The 15,973-nt window shown below is 42.2% G+C and overlaps 7 protein-coding genes and 1 long non-coding RNA gene across 9 annotated transcripts; all 8 read left to right on the forward strand.

Moving 5' to 3' along the window:
- The first annotated feature begins 461 nt into the window (after positions 1-461).
- On the forward strand, positions 462-989 carry LOC123690310 (histone H2A). The gene has a single exon (XM_045633572.1). It carries the CDS (start codon positions 520-522, stop codon positions 892-894), a length of 375 nt encoding a protein of 124 aa, XP_045489528.1. The 5' UTR covers positions 462-519; the 3' UTR covers positions 895-989.
- A 652-nt stretch (positions 990-1,641) lies between these two features.
- Positions 1,642-2,238, forward strand: LOC123690309 (histone H2B). The gene has a single exon (XM_045633571.1). It carries the CDS (start codon positions 1,701-1,703, stop codon positions 2,073-2,075), a length of 375 nt encoding a protein of 124 aa, XP_045489527.1. The 5' UTR covers positions 1,642-1,700; the 3' UTR covers positions 2,076-2,238.
- Positions 2,239-4,075: 1,837 nt separating this feature from the next.
- LOC123690313 (histone H4) lies at positions 4,076-4,633 on the forward strand. Its single transcript, XM_045633575.1, has one exon. The coding sequence runs from the start codon at positions 4,235-4,237 to the stop codon at positions 4,544-4,546; it is 312 nt and encodes a 103-aa protein (XP_045489531.1). The 5' UTR covers positions 4,076-4,234; the 3' UTR covers positions 4,547-4,633.
- A 1,102-nt stretch (positions 4,634-5,735) lies between these two features.
- On the forward strand, positions 5,736-6,927 carry LOC123690307 (late histone H1-like). The gene has a single exon (XM_045633569.1). The coding sequence runs from the start codon at positions 5,826-5,828 to the stop codon at positions 6,645-6,647; it is 822 nt and encodes a 273-aa protein (XP_045489525.1). The 5' UTR covers positions 5,736-5,825; the 3' UTR covers positions 6,648-6,927.
- Positions 6,928-8,081: 1,154 nt separating this feature from the next.
- LOC123690311 (histone H2A) lies at positions 8,082-8,609 on the forward strand. The gene has a single exon (XM_045633573.1). The coding sequence runs from the start codon at positions 8,140-8,142 to the stop codon at positions 8,512-8,514; it is 375 nt and encodes a 124-aa protein (XP_045489529.1). The 5' UTR covers positions 8,082-8,139; the 3' UTR covers positions 8,515-8,609.
- A 652-nt stretch (positions 8,610-9,261) lies between these two features.
- LOC123690308 (histone H2B) lies at positions 9,262-9,858 on the forward strand. The gene has a single exon (XM_045633570.1). It carries the CDS (start codon positions 9,321-9,323, stop codon positions 9,693-9,695), a length of 375 nt encoding a protein of 124 aa, XP_045489526.1. The 5' UTR covers positions 9,262-9,320; the 3' UTR covers positions 9,696-9,858.
- Positions 9,859-11,695: 1,837 nt separating this feature from the next.
- Positions 11,696-12,253, forward strand: LOC123690312 (histone H4). Its single transcript, XM_045633574.1, has one exon. It carries the CDS (start codon positions 11,855-11,857, stop codon positions 12,164-12,166), a length of 312 nt encoding a protein of 103 aa, XP_045489530.1. The 5' UTR covers positions 11,696-11,854; the 3' UTR covers positions 12,167-12,253.
- A 1,417-nt stretch (positions 12,254-13,670) lies between these two features.
- On the forward strand, positions 13,671-15,560 carry LOC110997126. Of its 2 annotated transcripts, none has more exons than XR_006751000.1 (3): positions 13,671-13,839; positions 14,308-14,400; positions 15,425-15,560. It is a non-coding gene; the product is annotated as an uncharacterized LOC110997126 (long non-coding RNA). The 2 variants fall into 2 exon arrangements; XR_006750999.1 differs by lacking the exon at positions 13,671-13,839 and adding an exon at positions 13,846-14,006.
- Positions 15,561-15,973: the final 413 nt, after the last annotated feature.

Raw genomic sequence — 15,973 nt, forward strand, 5'->3', positions numbered from 1 at the left:
AAAAATATGTAATAATGGGCGTTTTACACGATTACACAACAGTACATAAAAACGAAAACACGAAACCGGTACACGTTCAAACAAAAAAGATAAAACACACAATAAATATTTGGAATAAAGATTCTAAACAAATAACCAAATACGTAATATAATAATATCTATCTGTATGTATATATATTTTTTTGTATGTATGTATGTATGTATGTATGCATGTAATTTTCATTCTTATTATTATTATTTTTAATTCTAATTCCACGTAATATGTAGATCTTACACACGTGACCGAAGCCCGCGCTCCCCCTCTCGCGCCCCTCACTAACGCTCGCTCGCTGAGCCGGCGGCACCCAATCGCGTTTAATAGCGCAGAGTCGTCGACGTCGTTTCTCGTCACACCCGGCCAGTTGGTTGAACACCGTCCGAATTCATATATAATATGAATTCGTAGCGGCTTGAAAAAAAAATAAGTAACCTGTCGGTTAGTTTTCAGTGAGTTGTGCAGTGCCCAAATAATCAAACGCAATGTCCGGACGTGGCAAGGGAGGCAAGGTCAAGGGAAAGGCAAAGTCGCGTTCCAACCGCGCAGGTCTCCAGTTCCCGGTGGGTCGTATCCACAGGCTGCTCAGGAAGGGCAACTACGCCGAGAGGGTCGGTGCCGGTGCGCCGGTGTACCTAGCGGCCGTTATGGAGTACCTGGCGGCTGAAGTGCTCGAGTTGGCCGGTAACGCGGCCCGTGACAACAAAAAGACCAGGATCATACCGCGTCACCTGCAGCTGGCCATTCGTAACGACGAGGAGCTCAACAAGCTGCTCTCCGGCGTGACCATCGCACAGGGCGGTGTACTGCCTAACATTCAGGCGGTCCTTCTCCCCAAGAAGACCGAGAAGAAGACATAAATTATAATAGCAACGACTGGAGTCTCGTCCAATTATTGTTATTATTCGTGTCGTTGTCAACTCGACGACCTAAAAGGCCCTTTTCAGGGCCGCAATATGATTCATAAAATCGCAATGATCGTGTGGTACGGCCACCGTGCCACCGTGATTTGTTAGATAAATGTATCAGCGACAATAAACGTTCCACACGTCACTATTCACAAAAATTATATACTAAGTACCTACTACTATAAATATGCTTCTATCAAAAAAATTGACTCAATTACCTACTTATTACAATGTGTATATACAATATCGAGTTGTATTTATTTTTTTATTCTTGACAATATTATTTACTTACAACAACAATAATAATAATAAATAAAAATAAAAACAACAATCGAACATGTAGACACGCCCGAAATTCACATTGCTCACGCATAATCCAATCAGTAATAATGAGACAATACATACAATACAGGCATACTGTTATACTACGTTATTATTGTTATTATTTTTAAATAACCATAAATAAACCGTGTCAGAGGGAGAAGGAGATAGAGACGGAGATATACATAATATAACGCCCCGCTCCCTCCGCCGTCGCCGTTCACCCCCCTCGCGCCCCAACACGCGGCGTCCTAACGGTAACGACGCCGTCGATTGGCGGCCGCGAAACGTTTCCTATGTAACGCCGGACCAGTCGCCAGAGCACTTTTCAAAGTGAAGTTTACTGAAGTGAGGTCCAAAAAATATTTCAAATCACAAGTCTAGTGTCTCTCGTTGTTGTCGATACATAGTTTGTGACTGCCTATCTATCGTTCACTATGCCACCAAAGACCAGCGGCAAGGCGGCCAAGAAGTCCGGCAAGGCGCAGAAGAACATATCCAAATCGGACAAAAAGAAAAAGAAGCACAAGAGGAAGGAGAGCTACGCCATTTACATCTACAAGGTACTGAAGCAGGTGCATCCCGACACCGGTATCTCTTCGAAGGCGATGTCAATCATGAACTCGTTCGTGAACGACATCTTCGAGAGGATCGCGGCGGAGGCGTCCCGTCTCGCACACTACAACAAGCGTTCGACGATCACGTCCCGCGAGGTGCAGACCTCCGTGAGGCTCCTGCTGCCCGGCGAGCTCGCCAAGCACGCCGTCAGCGAGGGCACCAAGGCCGTCACCAAGTACACCAGCTCCAAGTGAGCGTCGCGGCGCGGTGGGACAACGGCGGCGGCGGCGTAGGACCAGCACCATCGTCTCGGCGCCGGCGATTTCTCTCTTATATTATTATACGTAATGAAAGTATAATGAGAGCGATTGACTATGATCATCATCATCATGAAAACGGCCCTTTTCAGGGCCACAATATCTATCCGAAGAGTTTGGTGTGTGTGTGTGAACCACACACCACAACGCACAGTATCAACGATAAACGTAAAAAAAAAAAAAAAAATATATATATATATATATAAATTAACAATCCCTCTATTATCAAGTACTTTTACCTATAAACCGATAAACAATTATATTAAGTGTAAAAACTATCATGAATATGAAACTTAAAAATTAAAAAAAAAAAAAGACAATAGTCTCGGTGTACATAATTATATATATATATATATATTTATCTCACTCTCTCTCCATCTCTCTCTCTGTCTCTTATTTTATATATTATATAATATTTTGTACATGCACAGAATTTTGTATGTTTAATTAGTGTTGTCCACTGATCAGTGAAAAGTAATGTAAATTCAACTTATTTAACGCGATTAAAGACAAATGAACGTTTTAATTTTTGTTAGTTACCTATTTATTATTGTTATAAACAATTTCATTTTAGATAGGTCTCGTAAATGTCCCGACACACCCGCCCGTCCCGTTCGAGCTCGGTTCGACGTTATATATAAATGCGGCCCAATAGTTTTAAAGGTGTTTATATCATCATCGCAAGCGATACGCGACGGACGTGTCCACACATCGTACATAATATAATAAAGTTTGCATTCAGTCGAGTCGAGTGAGTGAGTGAGAGCAGTCGTCGTAATGGCACGTACTAAGCAGACAGCCCGTAAGTCCACCGGAGGTAAGGCGCCGCGAAAGCAGCTCGCCACCAAGGCGGCCCGCAAGAGCGCTCCAGCCACCGGCGGCGTGAAGAAGCCTCACCGTTACAGGCCCGGTACCGTCGCTCTGAGAGAGATCCGTCGCTACCAGAAGAGTACCGAGCTGTTGATCCGCAAGTTGCCGTTCCAGCGTCTGGTGAGGGAGATCGCGCAGGACTTCAAGACCGACCTCAGGTTCCAGAGCTCCGCCGTGATGGCGCTTCAGGAGGCGAGCGAGGCGTATCTGGTGGGCCTCTTCGAGGACACCAACCTGTGCGCCATTCACGCCAAGCGAGTGACGATCATGCCCAAGGACATCCAACTGGCGAGACGCATTCGCGGCGAGCGTGCTTAATTTTGCGCAGCCGCTGCTAAATAATAATAATATTATAATATTATTATTACAACAAAAGGCCCTTTTCAGGGCCGCATATAATTCAAATGATGTGCTTCACAGACAGACATCACGTATCGAACGAATAAAACGAACGTTATACAAAGTCAAAAGGCTTTATTTAGGCTAACATTAAGAATAATTAACCTAATATAATATAAAACAATTAATTTATTGAAATTATTAAATTAATAATTATTTTCGAGATCGATATAACGTAAATGAGGCAGGCGCCTATCGCACTGTGTGTCTCTATGATATTTTCTATTATGCGTCAGCATAATATATTTTCGACTTCAAAGGCAAATGCCGACAACAATATTTGCGAGCCACCATTGTTTCACTGTTTCTTAGAAAACAATTGCACAATAATGACTTTCTATTATATGTATTTATGGCACCACTTCAGGAATTTATGACTCTTGTTGACGCGTGCTGTAGCTCAGTGTGTGTACCAGGTGTTAATTTTTTTTTTGTTTAGTTAATTGTTAAATGTGTTAAATTTTTGCGGTGATTTGTTTTTTTTTCTGTTATTGCGTATTGTTTTCAATTCATGCGTATCGACATATTTTATTATTCATCGGTTTTATTTTGCTTCTTTATGTACATAGTTATTGTAGTTATTTATTTATTTATACATACATAAAATCATAATAATAAGAACGAATCTCACACACCGAACGCCGCTGCCCCGCTGCCTCTCTCCCCTCTGCCCCGTTTATATGCGAGGTCCTAGCTGTCCGAAATCTATATATACAGCACGATTGGTAAGCGCGAAGCGCATTGTAACAGTGATCGTCGTACGTGACACACGTACGTAGTGCTGGTGATTTTTCTAAGAAGTACAGTTAATTCAGAGACAATCAACGATGACCGGCCGCGGTAAGGGAGGAAAGGGATTGGGAAAAGGTGGCGCGAAGCGTCACAGGAAGGTGCTCCGTGATAACATCCAGGGTATCACCAAGCCGGCGATTCGGCGTCTGGCGCGCAGGGGTGGAGTGAAACGTATCTCCGGTCTGATATACGAGGAGACTCGCGGTGTTCTCAAGGTTTTCCTCGAGAACGTCATCCGCGACGCGGTAACCTACACGGAGCACGCCAAGAGGAAGACCGTCACCGCCATGGACGTCGTGTACGCTCTGAAGCGCCAGGGCCGCACCCTCTACGGTTTCGGCGGTTAAGTTGATTAATTGTTGTCTGTCGTATACATACTTAGGTATATGACGGATATTTTTCAACAAGTAAAAAAGGCCCTTTTCAGGGCCGCATATGTTTCTATTATAAAAATAAAACGTATCAAAACGACTAAACGACACCCACCCACAATTAGTTTTAAGCTACCAATATAAATAAATAATTTAATAAATTACCAATCGATAAATGATTGATTGAATAATACTTTTCATAATATTATCGACTACTATTACTGCTGATACTAATGCTAACTATCCACTAGTGGCATGTTAATATAAAGTTTTCGTACTGTATGTACACGAGTACGGCGTTAGCAGTCGCTCTCGTCGTCATAATAATATTATATCGCAAACGATAAGTATAGTATGTACACATACTATTATAGAGAGATAGCGGTTAGGTTATTATGTTATGCTTAGACATTGAAAATTAAGAATATAGGTGTGCTAATGCTAGGTTGCGACCGAACAGCATCGCTCCCGGTTGCGTCAATGAAATTTTTGCTTTGAATTTATATAGATCTCGCGTGCTTCTCGATCGATGTGTTTGATAAATACTTATAATTAATTTAATCGGACATTTCGACGAGCTCACTAGACTTATTTCGTTTCGTAAATAATATTAATGCTACTACGGAGCAAAGACGAAAGAGAACGCGCGCGCGTCCACGGCCTCGTCTCGGGAGCGCGGTGCTGTCCTACAACATGTCGCATTCGATGCGTTAAAATCGATCGTAATCCTAATATATCGCCGAAACGAATGGATCCCGTTGAACCTCGGAATCTTGAGCTCCGCCCTCGGAGGTCGCGCGCGCGGCCACCTTTCGCTTTAATTGTTTAATTCGCGATTTAAACTGGACGGTACGCGCGCGACTCGACAATAACAAACTTCAAACGCGGATGCCCGACGCGCGCGACCGCCTGGAGCCCCGCCCGACTGCCCGACCGGTGGCCGATATCGTAGACTATCGATCGCCAACGAGATTTCCACCGATTTTTCGTTTGATAATCATCAAAAATCCGATGAGACCGAGACGTGTTAGTGAAAAGTTTCACACTCGAATACGAGAAAACGCACGCAGCCGACGAAGCTCTCGTCGCGGTATACCGATTCGTCTGGCCGGCGCTCACTAGCGCCGCGCACTCTTTACGCACATATTATTATCATCCACCTAGTACGATAATATTATACTACTACATAATATTATAACAATAATATAATTAGTGTGACTGTGTGATTCATATAATTGAAAAAGAAAAGAAAATAATGGCCGACACCGCAGTAGCATCGGAGACACCCGCGCCGGCGACGCCCGCCAAGAAGGCACCGAAAGCGGCAGCGGCCGCCAAGAAACCCAAGGCGAGACCGACGCACCCCAAGACCTCCGAAATGGTGAACAGCGCGATCAAGGAGCTCAAGGAGAGGAGCGGATCGTCCCTGCAGGCGATCAAGAAGTACATCGCCTCGAATTATAGCCTCGACGCCGAGAGGTTGGCGCCGTTCATAAGAAAGTATCTCAAGCGTGCCGTCGCCTCCGGCACCCTGATTCAGACGAAGGGCAAGGGCGCATCGGGCTCGTTCAAGATAGACAGCAAGTCTGGTACCGGCGGCGCCGCTAAGAAGGCGACGGCCGCCTCCGCGTCCTCCGGCGGCAGGGGCTCCGGCGCGGCGGCGTCCTCCGCGGCCAAATCGGCGAAGAAGCCGAGCGCACCCGCCAAGAAGACCGCCGCGAGCGCCGGCGCCAGGAGCAAGAAGGCCGCCGCCGCCGCGTCGGCATCGGCCGCCGGGTCCGCCTCCCCGGCCAAAGCGGGCGGCAGGGGCGTCGCCGCCAAAGACAAGAAGGCGGCGGCTGCGGCCAAGAGGAAGCCGGTCGCTGCGGCCGCACCGAAGAAGGGTCGCGCCGCCGCCGCCGCCGCGGCGTCCGGCAAGGGCGCGTCGAGCAACGCGGCCGCGTCCAAGGCGAAGAGGAGCGCGAAGCCACCGACCAAGAAACCTAAGGCCCCCAAACCGAAGAAGGCCGCCGCCGCCGCGCCCAAATCGAAGGCCGCCACCACCGCGAAAAAGGCGTCGGCCGCTTCCAAGAAGTGAACGCGACCATCCACGTTCAATAAGCACGAGCCGCCGCACCGTGTTCGCGTACGCTGACCACCGAGTAGCGGGAGCGGAAGGAGGGTCACCGGCCACCGGACCAGCGACGAGCGCATCGCAAGTGGTCGGTTGTGTCGATGTCGTATATTATTATTGTAATAATAGACGCACGCACAAACACGCCACACAAAAAGCCCTTTTCAGGGCTAACATATGTTTCAATGATGGGCTGCCGTTGAGCCGTCGAGAGTATCAAACGAATAAACGCACAAAAAAATATTATATTATATTGAATCCTAAAAATCTACATATATATACAAATAATATATAGCCATTCCATGTTGTCGCAGGTGCTACAAACTATCAAAATTGTCCAATTGTCGCTAGTTTACCGGCTGGTGATACATATCCTATATTATATAAATAATAAAACATGCGACATAGGTAGTTGTTAAATTGTCCAATAATGAAGGCAGCGAGAGTGAGAGAGGCAGATTATGTACCTATGTATAAGTATGTAGGTGTGTCTTAATATTTTAACACCTTATTCTAATATTATATTAGTTAGCAACTCACCGTCGCAGCAGCGCCGTATCACACACACACGAAACACAAAATCGCCACCGCCACCTGCTAACCACGGTCGGTTCTCTGTATCGAGATCGCACTCACTTCACACTCGAGAAATACAACAAAAAAAAAAAATGCAATGCAGCACCGCGACCACTACTTCCTCTTCGCGATAACAATCCCTTCGGCCGCTCGAGATGCGCCTCCTTCGCCGCCCGAGTGCCCGACTGTTGCCAAATGTAAAAACAATACATGTACCCAATTATCAACAGATGTTATGAGGTGCAATAAAATTTGGCGGGCCAAGACAAAAGACAATAGACAATGGACACACCCCCGCCACCACCCCCACCGGTTCCTATTTAATAAACAAATTCTAAACAAATAACCAAATATGTAATATAAAAATATGTAATAATGGGCGTTTTACACGATTACACAACAGTACATAAAAACGAAAACACGAAACCGGTACACGTTCAAACAAAAAAGATAAAACACACAATAAATATTTGGAATAAAGATTCTAAACAAATAACCAAATACGTAATATAATAATATCTATCTGTATGTATATATATTTTTTTGTATGTATGTATGTATGTATGTATGCATGTAATTTTCATTCTTATTATTATTATTTTTAATTCTAATTCCACGTAATATGTAGATCTTACACACGTGACCGAAGCCCGCGCTCCCCCTCTCGCGCCCCTCACTAACGCTCGCTCGCTGAGCCGGCGGCACCCAATCGCGTTTAATAGCGCAGAGTCGTCGACGTCGTTTCTCGTCACACCCGGCCAGTTGGTTGAACACCGTCCGAATTCATATATAATATGAATTCGTAGCGGCTTGAAAAAAAAATAAGTAACCTGTCGGTTAGTTTTCAGTGAGTTGTGCAGTGCCCAAATAATCAAACGCAATGTCCGGACGTGGCAAGGGAGGCAAGGTCAAGGGAAAGGCAAAGTCGCGTTCCAACCGCGCAGGTCTCCAGTTCCCGGTGGGTCGTATCCACAGGCTGCTCAGGAAGGGCAACTACGCCGAGAGGGTCGGTGCCGGTGCGCCGGTGTACCTAGCGGCCGTTATGGAGTACCTGGCGGCTGAAGTGCTCGAGTTGGCCGGTAACGCGGCCCGTGACAACAAAAAGACCAGGATCATACCGCGTCACCTGCAGCTGGCCATTCGTAACGACGAGGAGCTCAACAAGCTGCTCTCCGGCGTGACCATCGCACAGGGCGGTGTACTGCCTAACATTCAGGCGGTCCTTCTCCCCAAGAAGACCGAGAAGAAGACATAAATTATAATAGCAACGACTGGAGTCTCGTCCAATTATTGTTATTATTCGTGTCGTTGTCAACTCGACGACCTAAAAGGCCCTTTTCAGGGCCGCAATATGATTCATAAAATCGCAATGATCGTGTGGTACGGCCACCGTGCCACCGTGATTTGTTAGATAAATGTATCAGCGACAATAAACGTTCCACACGTCACTATTCACAAAAATTATATACTAAGTACCTACTACTATAAATATGCTTCTATCAAAAAAATTGACTCAATTACCTACTTATTACAATGTGTATATACAATATCGAGTTGTATTTATTTTTTTATTCTTGACAATATTATTTACTTACAACAACAATAATAATAATAAATAAAAATAAAAACAACAATCGAACATGTAGACACGCCCGAAATTCACATTGCTCACGCATAATCCAATCAGTAATAATGAGACAATACATACAATACAGGCATACTGTTATACTACGTTATTATTGTTATTATTTTTAAATAACCATAAATAAACCGTGTCAGAGGGAGAAGGAGATAGAGACGGAGATATACATAATATAACGCCCCGCTCCCTCCGCCGTCGCCGTTCACCCCCCTCGCGCCCCAACACGCGGCGTCCTAACGGTAACGACGCCGTCGATTGGCGGCCGCGAAACGTTTCCTATGTAACGCCGGACCAGTCGCCAGAGCACTTTTCAAAGTGAAGTTTACTGAAGTGAGGTCCAAAAAATATTTCAAATCACAAGTCTAGTGTCTCTCGTTGTTGTCGATACATAGTTTGTGACTGCCTATCTATCGTTCACTATGCCACCAAAGACCAGCGGCAAGGCGGCCAAGAAGTCCGGCAAGGCGCAGAAGAACATATCCAAATCGGACAAAAAGAAAAAGAAGCACAAGAGGAAGGAGAGCTACGCCATTTACATCTACAAGGTACTGAAGCAGGTGCATCCCGACACCGGTATCTCTTCGAAGGCGATGTCAATCATGAACTCGTTCGTGAACGACATCTTCGAGAGGATCGCGGCGGAGGCGTCCCGTCTCGCACACTACAACAAGCGTTCGACGATCACGTCCCGCGAGGTGCAGACCTCCGTGAGGCTCCTGCTGCCCGGCGAGCTCGCCAAGCACGCCGTCAGCGAGGGCACCAAGGCCGTCACCAAGTACACCAGCTCCAAGTGAGCGTCGCGGCGCGGTGGGACAACGGCGGCGGCGGCGTAGGACCAGCACCATCGTCTCGGCGCCGGCGATTTCTCTCTTATATTATTATACGTAATGAAAGTATAATGAGAGCGATTGACTATGATCATCATCATCATGAAAACGGCCCTTTTCAGGGCCACAATATCTATCCGAAGAGTTTGGTGTGTGTGTGTGAACCACACACCACAACGCACAGTATCAACGATAAACGTAAAAAAAAAAAAAAAAATATATATATATATATATAAATTAACAATCCCTCTATTATCAAGTACTTTTACCTATAAACCGATAAACAATTATATTAAGTGTAAAAACTATCATGAATATGAAACTTAAAAATTAAAAAAAAAAAAAGACAATAGTCTCGGTGTACATAATTATATATATATATATATATTTATCTCACTCTCTCTCCATCTCTCTCTCTGTCTCTTATTTTATATATTATATAATATTTTGTACATGCACAGAATTTTGTATGTTTAATTAGTGTTGTCCACTGATCAGTGAAAAGTAATGTAAATTCAACTTATTTAACGCGATTAAAGACAAATGAACGTTTTAATTTTTGTTAGTTACCTATTTATTATTGTTATAAACAATTTCATTTTAGATAGGTCTCGTAAATGTCCCGACACACCCGCCCGTCCCGTTCGAGCTCGGTTCGACGTTATATATAAATGCGGCCCAATAGTTTTAAAGGTGTTTATATCATCATCGCAAGCGATACGCGACGGACGTGTCCACACATCGTACATAATATAATAAAGTTTGCATTCAGTCGAGTCGAGTGAGTGAGTGAGAGCAGTCGTCGTAATGGCACGTACTAAGCAGACAGCCCGTAAGTCCACCGGAGGTAAGGCGCCGCGAAAGCAGCTCGCCACCAAGGCGGCCCGCAAGAGCGCTCCAGCCACCGGCGGCGTGAAGAAGCCTCACCGTTACAGGCCCGGTACCGTCGCTCTGAGAGAGATCCGTCGCTACCAGAAGAGTACCGAGCTGTTGATCCGCAAGTTGCCGTTCCAGCGTCTGGTGAGGGAGATCGCGCAGGACTTCAAGACCGACCTCAGGTTCCAGAGCTCCGCCGTGATGGCGCTTCAGGAGGCGAGCGAGGCGTATCTGGTGGGCCTCTTCGAGGACACCAACCTGTGCGCCATTCACGCCAAGCGAGTGACGATCATGCCCAAGGACATCCAACTGGCGAGACGCATTCGCGGCGAGCGTGCTTAATTTTGCGCAGCCGCTGCTAAATAATAATAATATTATAATATTATTATTACAACAAAAGGCCCTTTTCAGGGCCGCATATAATTCAAATGATGTGCTTCACAGACAGACATCACGTATCGAACGAATAAAACGAACGTTATACAAAGTCAAAAGGCTTTATTTAGGCTAACATTAAGAATAATTAACCTAATATAATATAAAACAATTAATTTATTGAAATTATTAAATTAATAATTATTTTCGAGATCGATATAACGTAAATGAGGCAGGCGCCTATCGCACTGTGTGTCTCTATGATATTTTCTATTATGCGTCAGCATAATATATTTTCGACTTCAAAGGCAAATGCCGACAACAATATTTGCGAGCCACCATTGTTTCACTGTTTCTTAGAAAACAATTGCACAATAATGACTTTCTATTATATGTATTTATGGCACCACTTCAGGAATTTATGACTCTTGTTGACGCGTGCTGTAGCTCAGTGTGTGTACCAGGTGTTAATTTTTTTTTTGTTTAGTTAATTGTTAAATGTGTTAAATTTTTGCGGTGATTTGTTTTTTTTTCTGTTATTGCGTATTGTTTTCAATTCATGCGTATCGACATATTTTATTATTCATCGGTTTTATTTTGCTTCTTTATGTACATAGTTATTGTAGTTATTTATTTATTTATACATACATAAAATCATAATAATAAGAACGAATCTCACACACCGAACGCCGCTGCCCCGCTGCCTCTCTCCCCTCTGCCCCGTTTATATGCGAGGTCCTAGCTGTCCGAAATCTATATATACAGCACGATTGGTAAGCGCGAAGCGCATTGTAACAGTGATCGTCGTACGTGACACACGTACGTAGTGCTGGTGATTTTTCTAAGAAGTACAGTTAATTCAGAGACAATCAACGATGACCGGCCGCGGTAAGGGAGGAAAGGGATTGGGAAAAGGTGGCGCGAAGCGTCACAGGAAGGTGCTCCGTGATAACATCCAGGGTATCACCAAGCCGGCGATTCGGCGTCTGGCGCGCAGGGGTGGAGTGAAACGTATCTCCGGTCTGATATACGAGGAGACTCGCGGTGTTCTCAAGGTTTTCCTCGAGAACGTCATCCGCGACGCGGTAACCTACACGGAGCACGCCAAGAGGAAGACCGTCACCGCCATGGACGTCGTGTACGCTCTGAAGCGCCAGGGCCGCACCCTCTACGGTTTCGGCGGTTAAGTTGATTAATTGTTGTCTGTCGTATACATACTTAGGTATATGACGGATATTTTTCAACAAGTAAAAAAGGCCCTTTTCAGGGCCGCATATGTTTCTATTATAAAAATAAAACGTATCAAAACGACTAAACGACACCCACCCACAATTAGTTTTAAGCTACCAATATAAATAAATAATTTAATAAATTACCAATCGATAAATGATTGATTGAATAATACTTTTCATAATATTATCGACTACTATTACTGCTGATACTAATGCTAACTATCCACTAGTGGCATGTTAATATAAAGTTTTCGTACTGTATGTACACGAGTACGGCGTTAGCAGTCGCTCTCGTCGTCATAATAATATTATATCGCAAACGATAAGTATAGTATGTACACATACTATTATAGAGAGATAGCGGTTAGGTTATTATGTTATGCTTAGACATTGAAAATTAAGAATATAGGTGTGCTAATGCTAGGTTGCGACCGAACAGCATCGCTCCCGGTTGCGTCAATGAAATTTTTGCTTTGAATTTATATAGATCTCGCGTGCTTCTCGATCGATGTGTTTGATAAATACTTATAATTAATTTAATCGGACATTTCGACGAGCTCACTAGACTTATTTCGTTTCGTAAATAATATTAATGCTACTACGGAGCAAAGACGAAAGAGAACGCGCGCGCGTCCACGGCCTCGTCTCGGGAGCGCGGTGCTGTCCTACAACATGTCGCATTCGATGCGTTAAAATCGATCGTAATCCTAATATATCGCCGAAACGAATGGATCCCGTTGAACCTCGGAATCTTGAGCTCCGCCCTCGGAGGTCGCGCGCGCGGCCACCTTTCGCTTTAATTGTTTAATTCGCGATTTAAACTGGACGGTACGCGCGCGACTCGACAATAACAAACTTCAAACGCGGATGCCCGACGCGCGCGACCGCCTGGAGCCCCGCCCGACTGCCCGACTCCCGACTCCGACTCCGACTATAATATATAATATATAATACGTCCAACATTTATCCTCTTGGGAGGTAGCTTAATTAGCGAGTTGGTGTCACAAATTGTCTTATTGGAATCTTCTCTGTGGCGACCAATCACAGACGTCCACCAATCACAGGCGGTCTTTCTTAAAATATAAATACTCTACCGGCAAAATATTGGCGTTACAATTGTGTGAATTTTTGTAGAGGTACTAGCTCGAGTTTGCACTCTCTAAGAGATTTATGGAGTATTCTTGATAGTTTTATTTTATGTTGCCTGCCTTTTGATAGGCATGCAAGAAGGTTTAAGTGTTTCGTCAGCCTACACAAGAGACATCAGCAGCGAGGTTGCAACTTCGCGCCTTTTTCAAGGCGTCTAAAAACAAATCTGTCATGTGCTTGAAGACTGTATTCAGGGCATCAATTTCGCCCAGACCCAAGAATCCGCTCAGGTAACATTAATAGTCATATAGTTAATATTTAAAAATCACTATCTTTCTGTAATGTTTTTCAAATTCAAATATTTTTCATGGTTTGATTATTCACAACTGTGATTGGTCGAGACGGAGACAAAGTTTAACGTTAAGTTTAGAGTGTACATGTAAATTCATCAATAAAAAAGCTATTTTACTGTGAAATGATAATAACTGTTAGTTTATTAAATGAAATATTTACTTTTCTTTACTCGCATAATATAAAACGTACGTGAGTGTTAGTTAAAATTCGGGAAAAATCTGGTGGCGTCATATTTTTTCCAAGCAAGGTCTTATAAAATTCGATTAATGTTCAGATTTTTCAATTTTGTTTAACGTGGTAAATACAAACGATGGTAATTTTGAAAGATCAATGAAAATCTTAGAAAATAGAGGTAAGATTATCTCTTTTTGCAATACAGCAATCTACTCTTGTAGCTGCAAATTTAACATTGGTTGTATCAGAAATAAGTTCTGAAAAATGAGACTCCAGAACAATTACCATCATAAGAATTTTCTACCCTTAATTGAATTCAATATAAATGCTTTTCTCTTGCAGACAGAATTTAGACCCACTGTCACACTACATTGATTTTTTTAATTAACAATTATCATTTCATTAATTTTTTGTTTGCAGTGAACCATTGTAATCTATTTATTACAATCATATCTTATTCATAATATTGAATATTTCAGATAATATTGTTGCAAACATAATGTCATAAGACTAACCCACTGAAGACACCAGAAAGCTTTATATGTATACAGATTGAAACTTTAAAATTACTGGTAAGTAAGTGCACATTAAAATTATTACCTCACCCATTATGCTACCCTTGACTTGCGACCTGATAGTAGGTAAATGTAAATTTACAATTAATTTAATTTTTTTTGACGTTCTTAAGTGTACTTGTTTACCTAATTGAATAAAGATATTTTCTTTTGTTTTGTACACCCTAGTGCCACATTTGAAACCTTGAGATTCCTTTGCCTGCGTCAACATTACAAAATCTGGATCTGAAATATCATTTAATATAATATAACAGATGTATTCCTTATGAAATTTTTTTTTCAACTTGCCTGCTTTTGAATATAATACCACAAGTTTTCAAACGTGTTGATCGCTAAAGAAAATAAGGACCTTAAGTACCATTGGTTTGGTAAAACCTCAACAGGTTGAAAGTATCACGGAGACATGTTTGATTAACAAATATTTAAAATGTTGTTTTAACAATAATATACAATTTAAGTTAAATGTATATTTTATATTAATTAAGTTAAGAGTTACACTCGGATATATTATTTGTTTATGGTTTTATGATATTAGTTATTTATATTCTCACGAGTATGTAGTGTGTACTTCTATTTCACCATGCCTCCTACTGATAGAGGACAAATCTTTGTTTTTTATTCTTTATTACTCAATATGTCATATGGAACATGATGTAGTGGTTGCAGCTCCCTACAAACATTGTGTAAAAAAAGCTTGAAAAAAATGTAGTGAGAAATATATGGCAAAGTTTTATCACATAATTATTGTGTTATTAAATCACCTAATCAACAATATATAAAATATATACTAATGAAATAAGTAAAAATTAATACTAAGAAATCCCTCCCATTCACATGATGATGTAAAACAACTGATAGGGTGGACTAGTGGCTATAGAAATTAAATAAAATGTTAGTTGTGTTTACTTGTATAAGAGGAAATATATAATGATCTATAAATGACATTGCACATCAAAAGTAAAGAAAACATAACGGCACCTTCCAACAACATCCAATATTAATAACATTTCTCGTATTCCAGATATATGGTGATTCACCAGGAGGCACATAGAAGATACATTTCCAGCAGATATAGCGCATAAAATGTTACTAAGATAATATTAAAATAATATTGTAAAAGATAATAAATACTTATAATTTATATTAGATTACTATTATTACTACATACTATAAGCCTCTGTACCTATTCAAATGTTTCACGTAGAATCTTACAGTATAAGTCAACTTTTGAACTGCACATATTATTTATTGCAATATAGGCCTTTGAAGTTTCCTTTTTATATGTATTTGTTTGGATAGGCTTTTGTTTTTGTGGACAATCAGGTATAAATCTCTAGAAAACCTATTTGTATACTTACTTTCAAATTGATTTCCAAAGTGACACTCTTGATAATTATATTTTTTTCGATTCTAGTGCCTTATCTTTAACAGATGTTATAATTTCTTTTTGTATAATATTTACTTTCTTGCATATTCTGAGGTACTAGTGACTTTTTCTATAGTCGCATATCTATTTTTAAATTGAGAGTTGACTGCTCTTAATAAATAATTTTTAATAAAGGATAATGAT

The sequence above is a fragment of the Pieris rapae genome, chromosome 23 (genome assembly GCF_905147795.1).
Source record: "Pieris rapae chromosome 23, ilPieRapa1.1, whole genome shotgun sequence".
NCBI classification, from domain to species: Eukaryota; Metazoa; Arthropoda; class Insecta; order Lepidoptera; family Pieridae; genus Pieris; species Pieris rapae.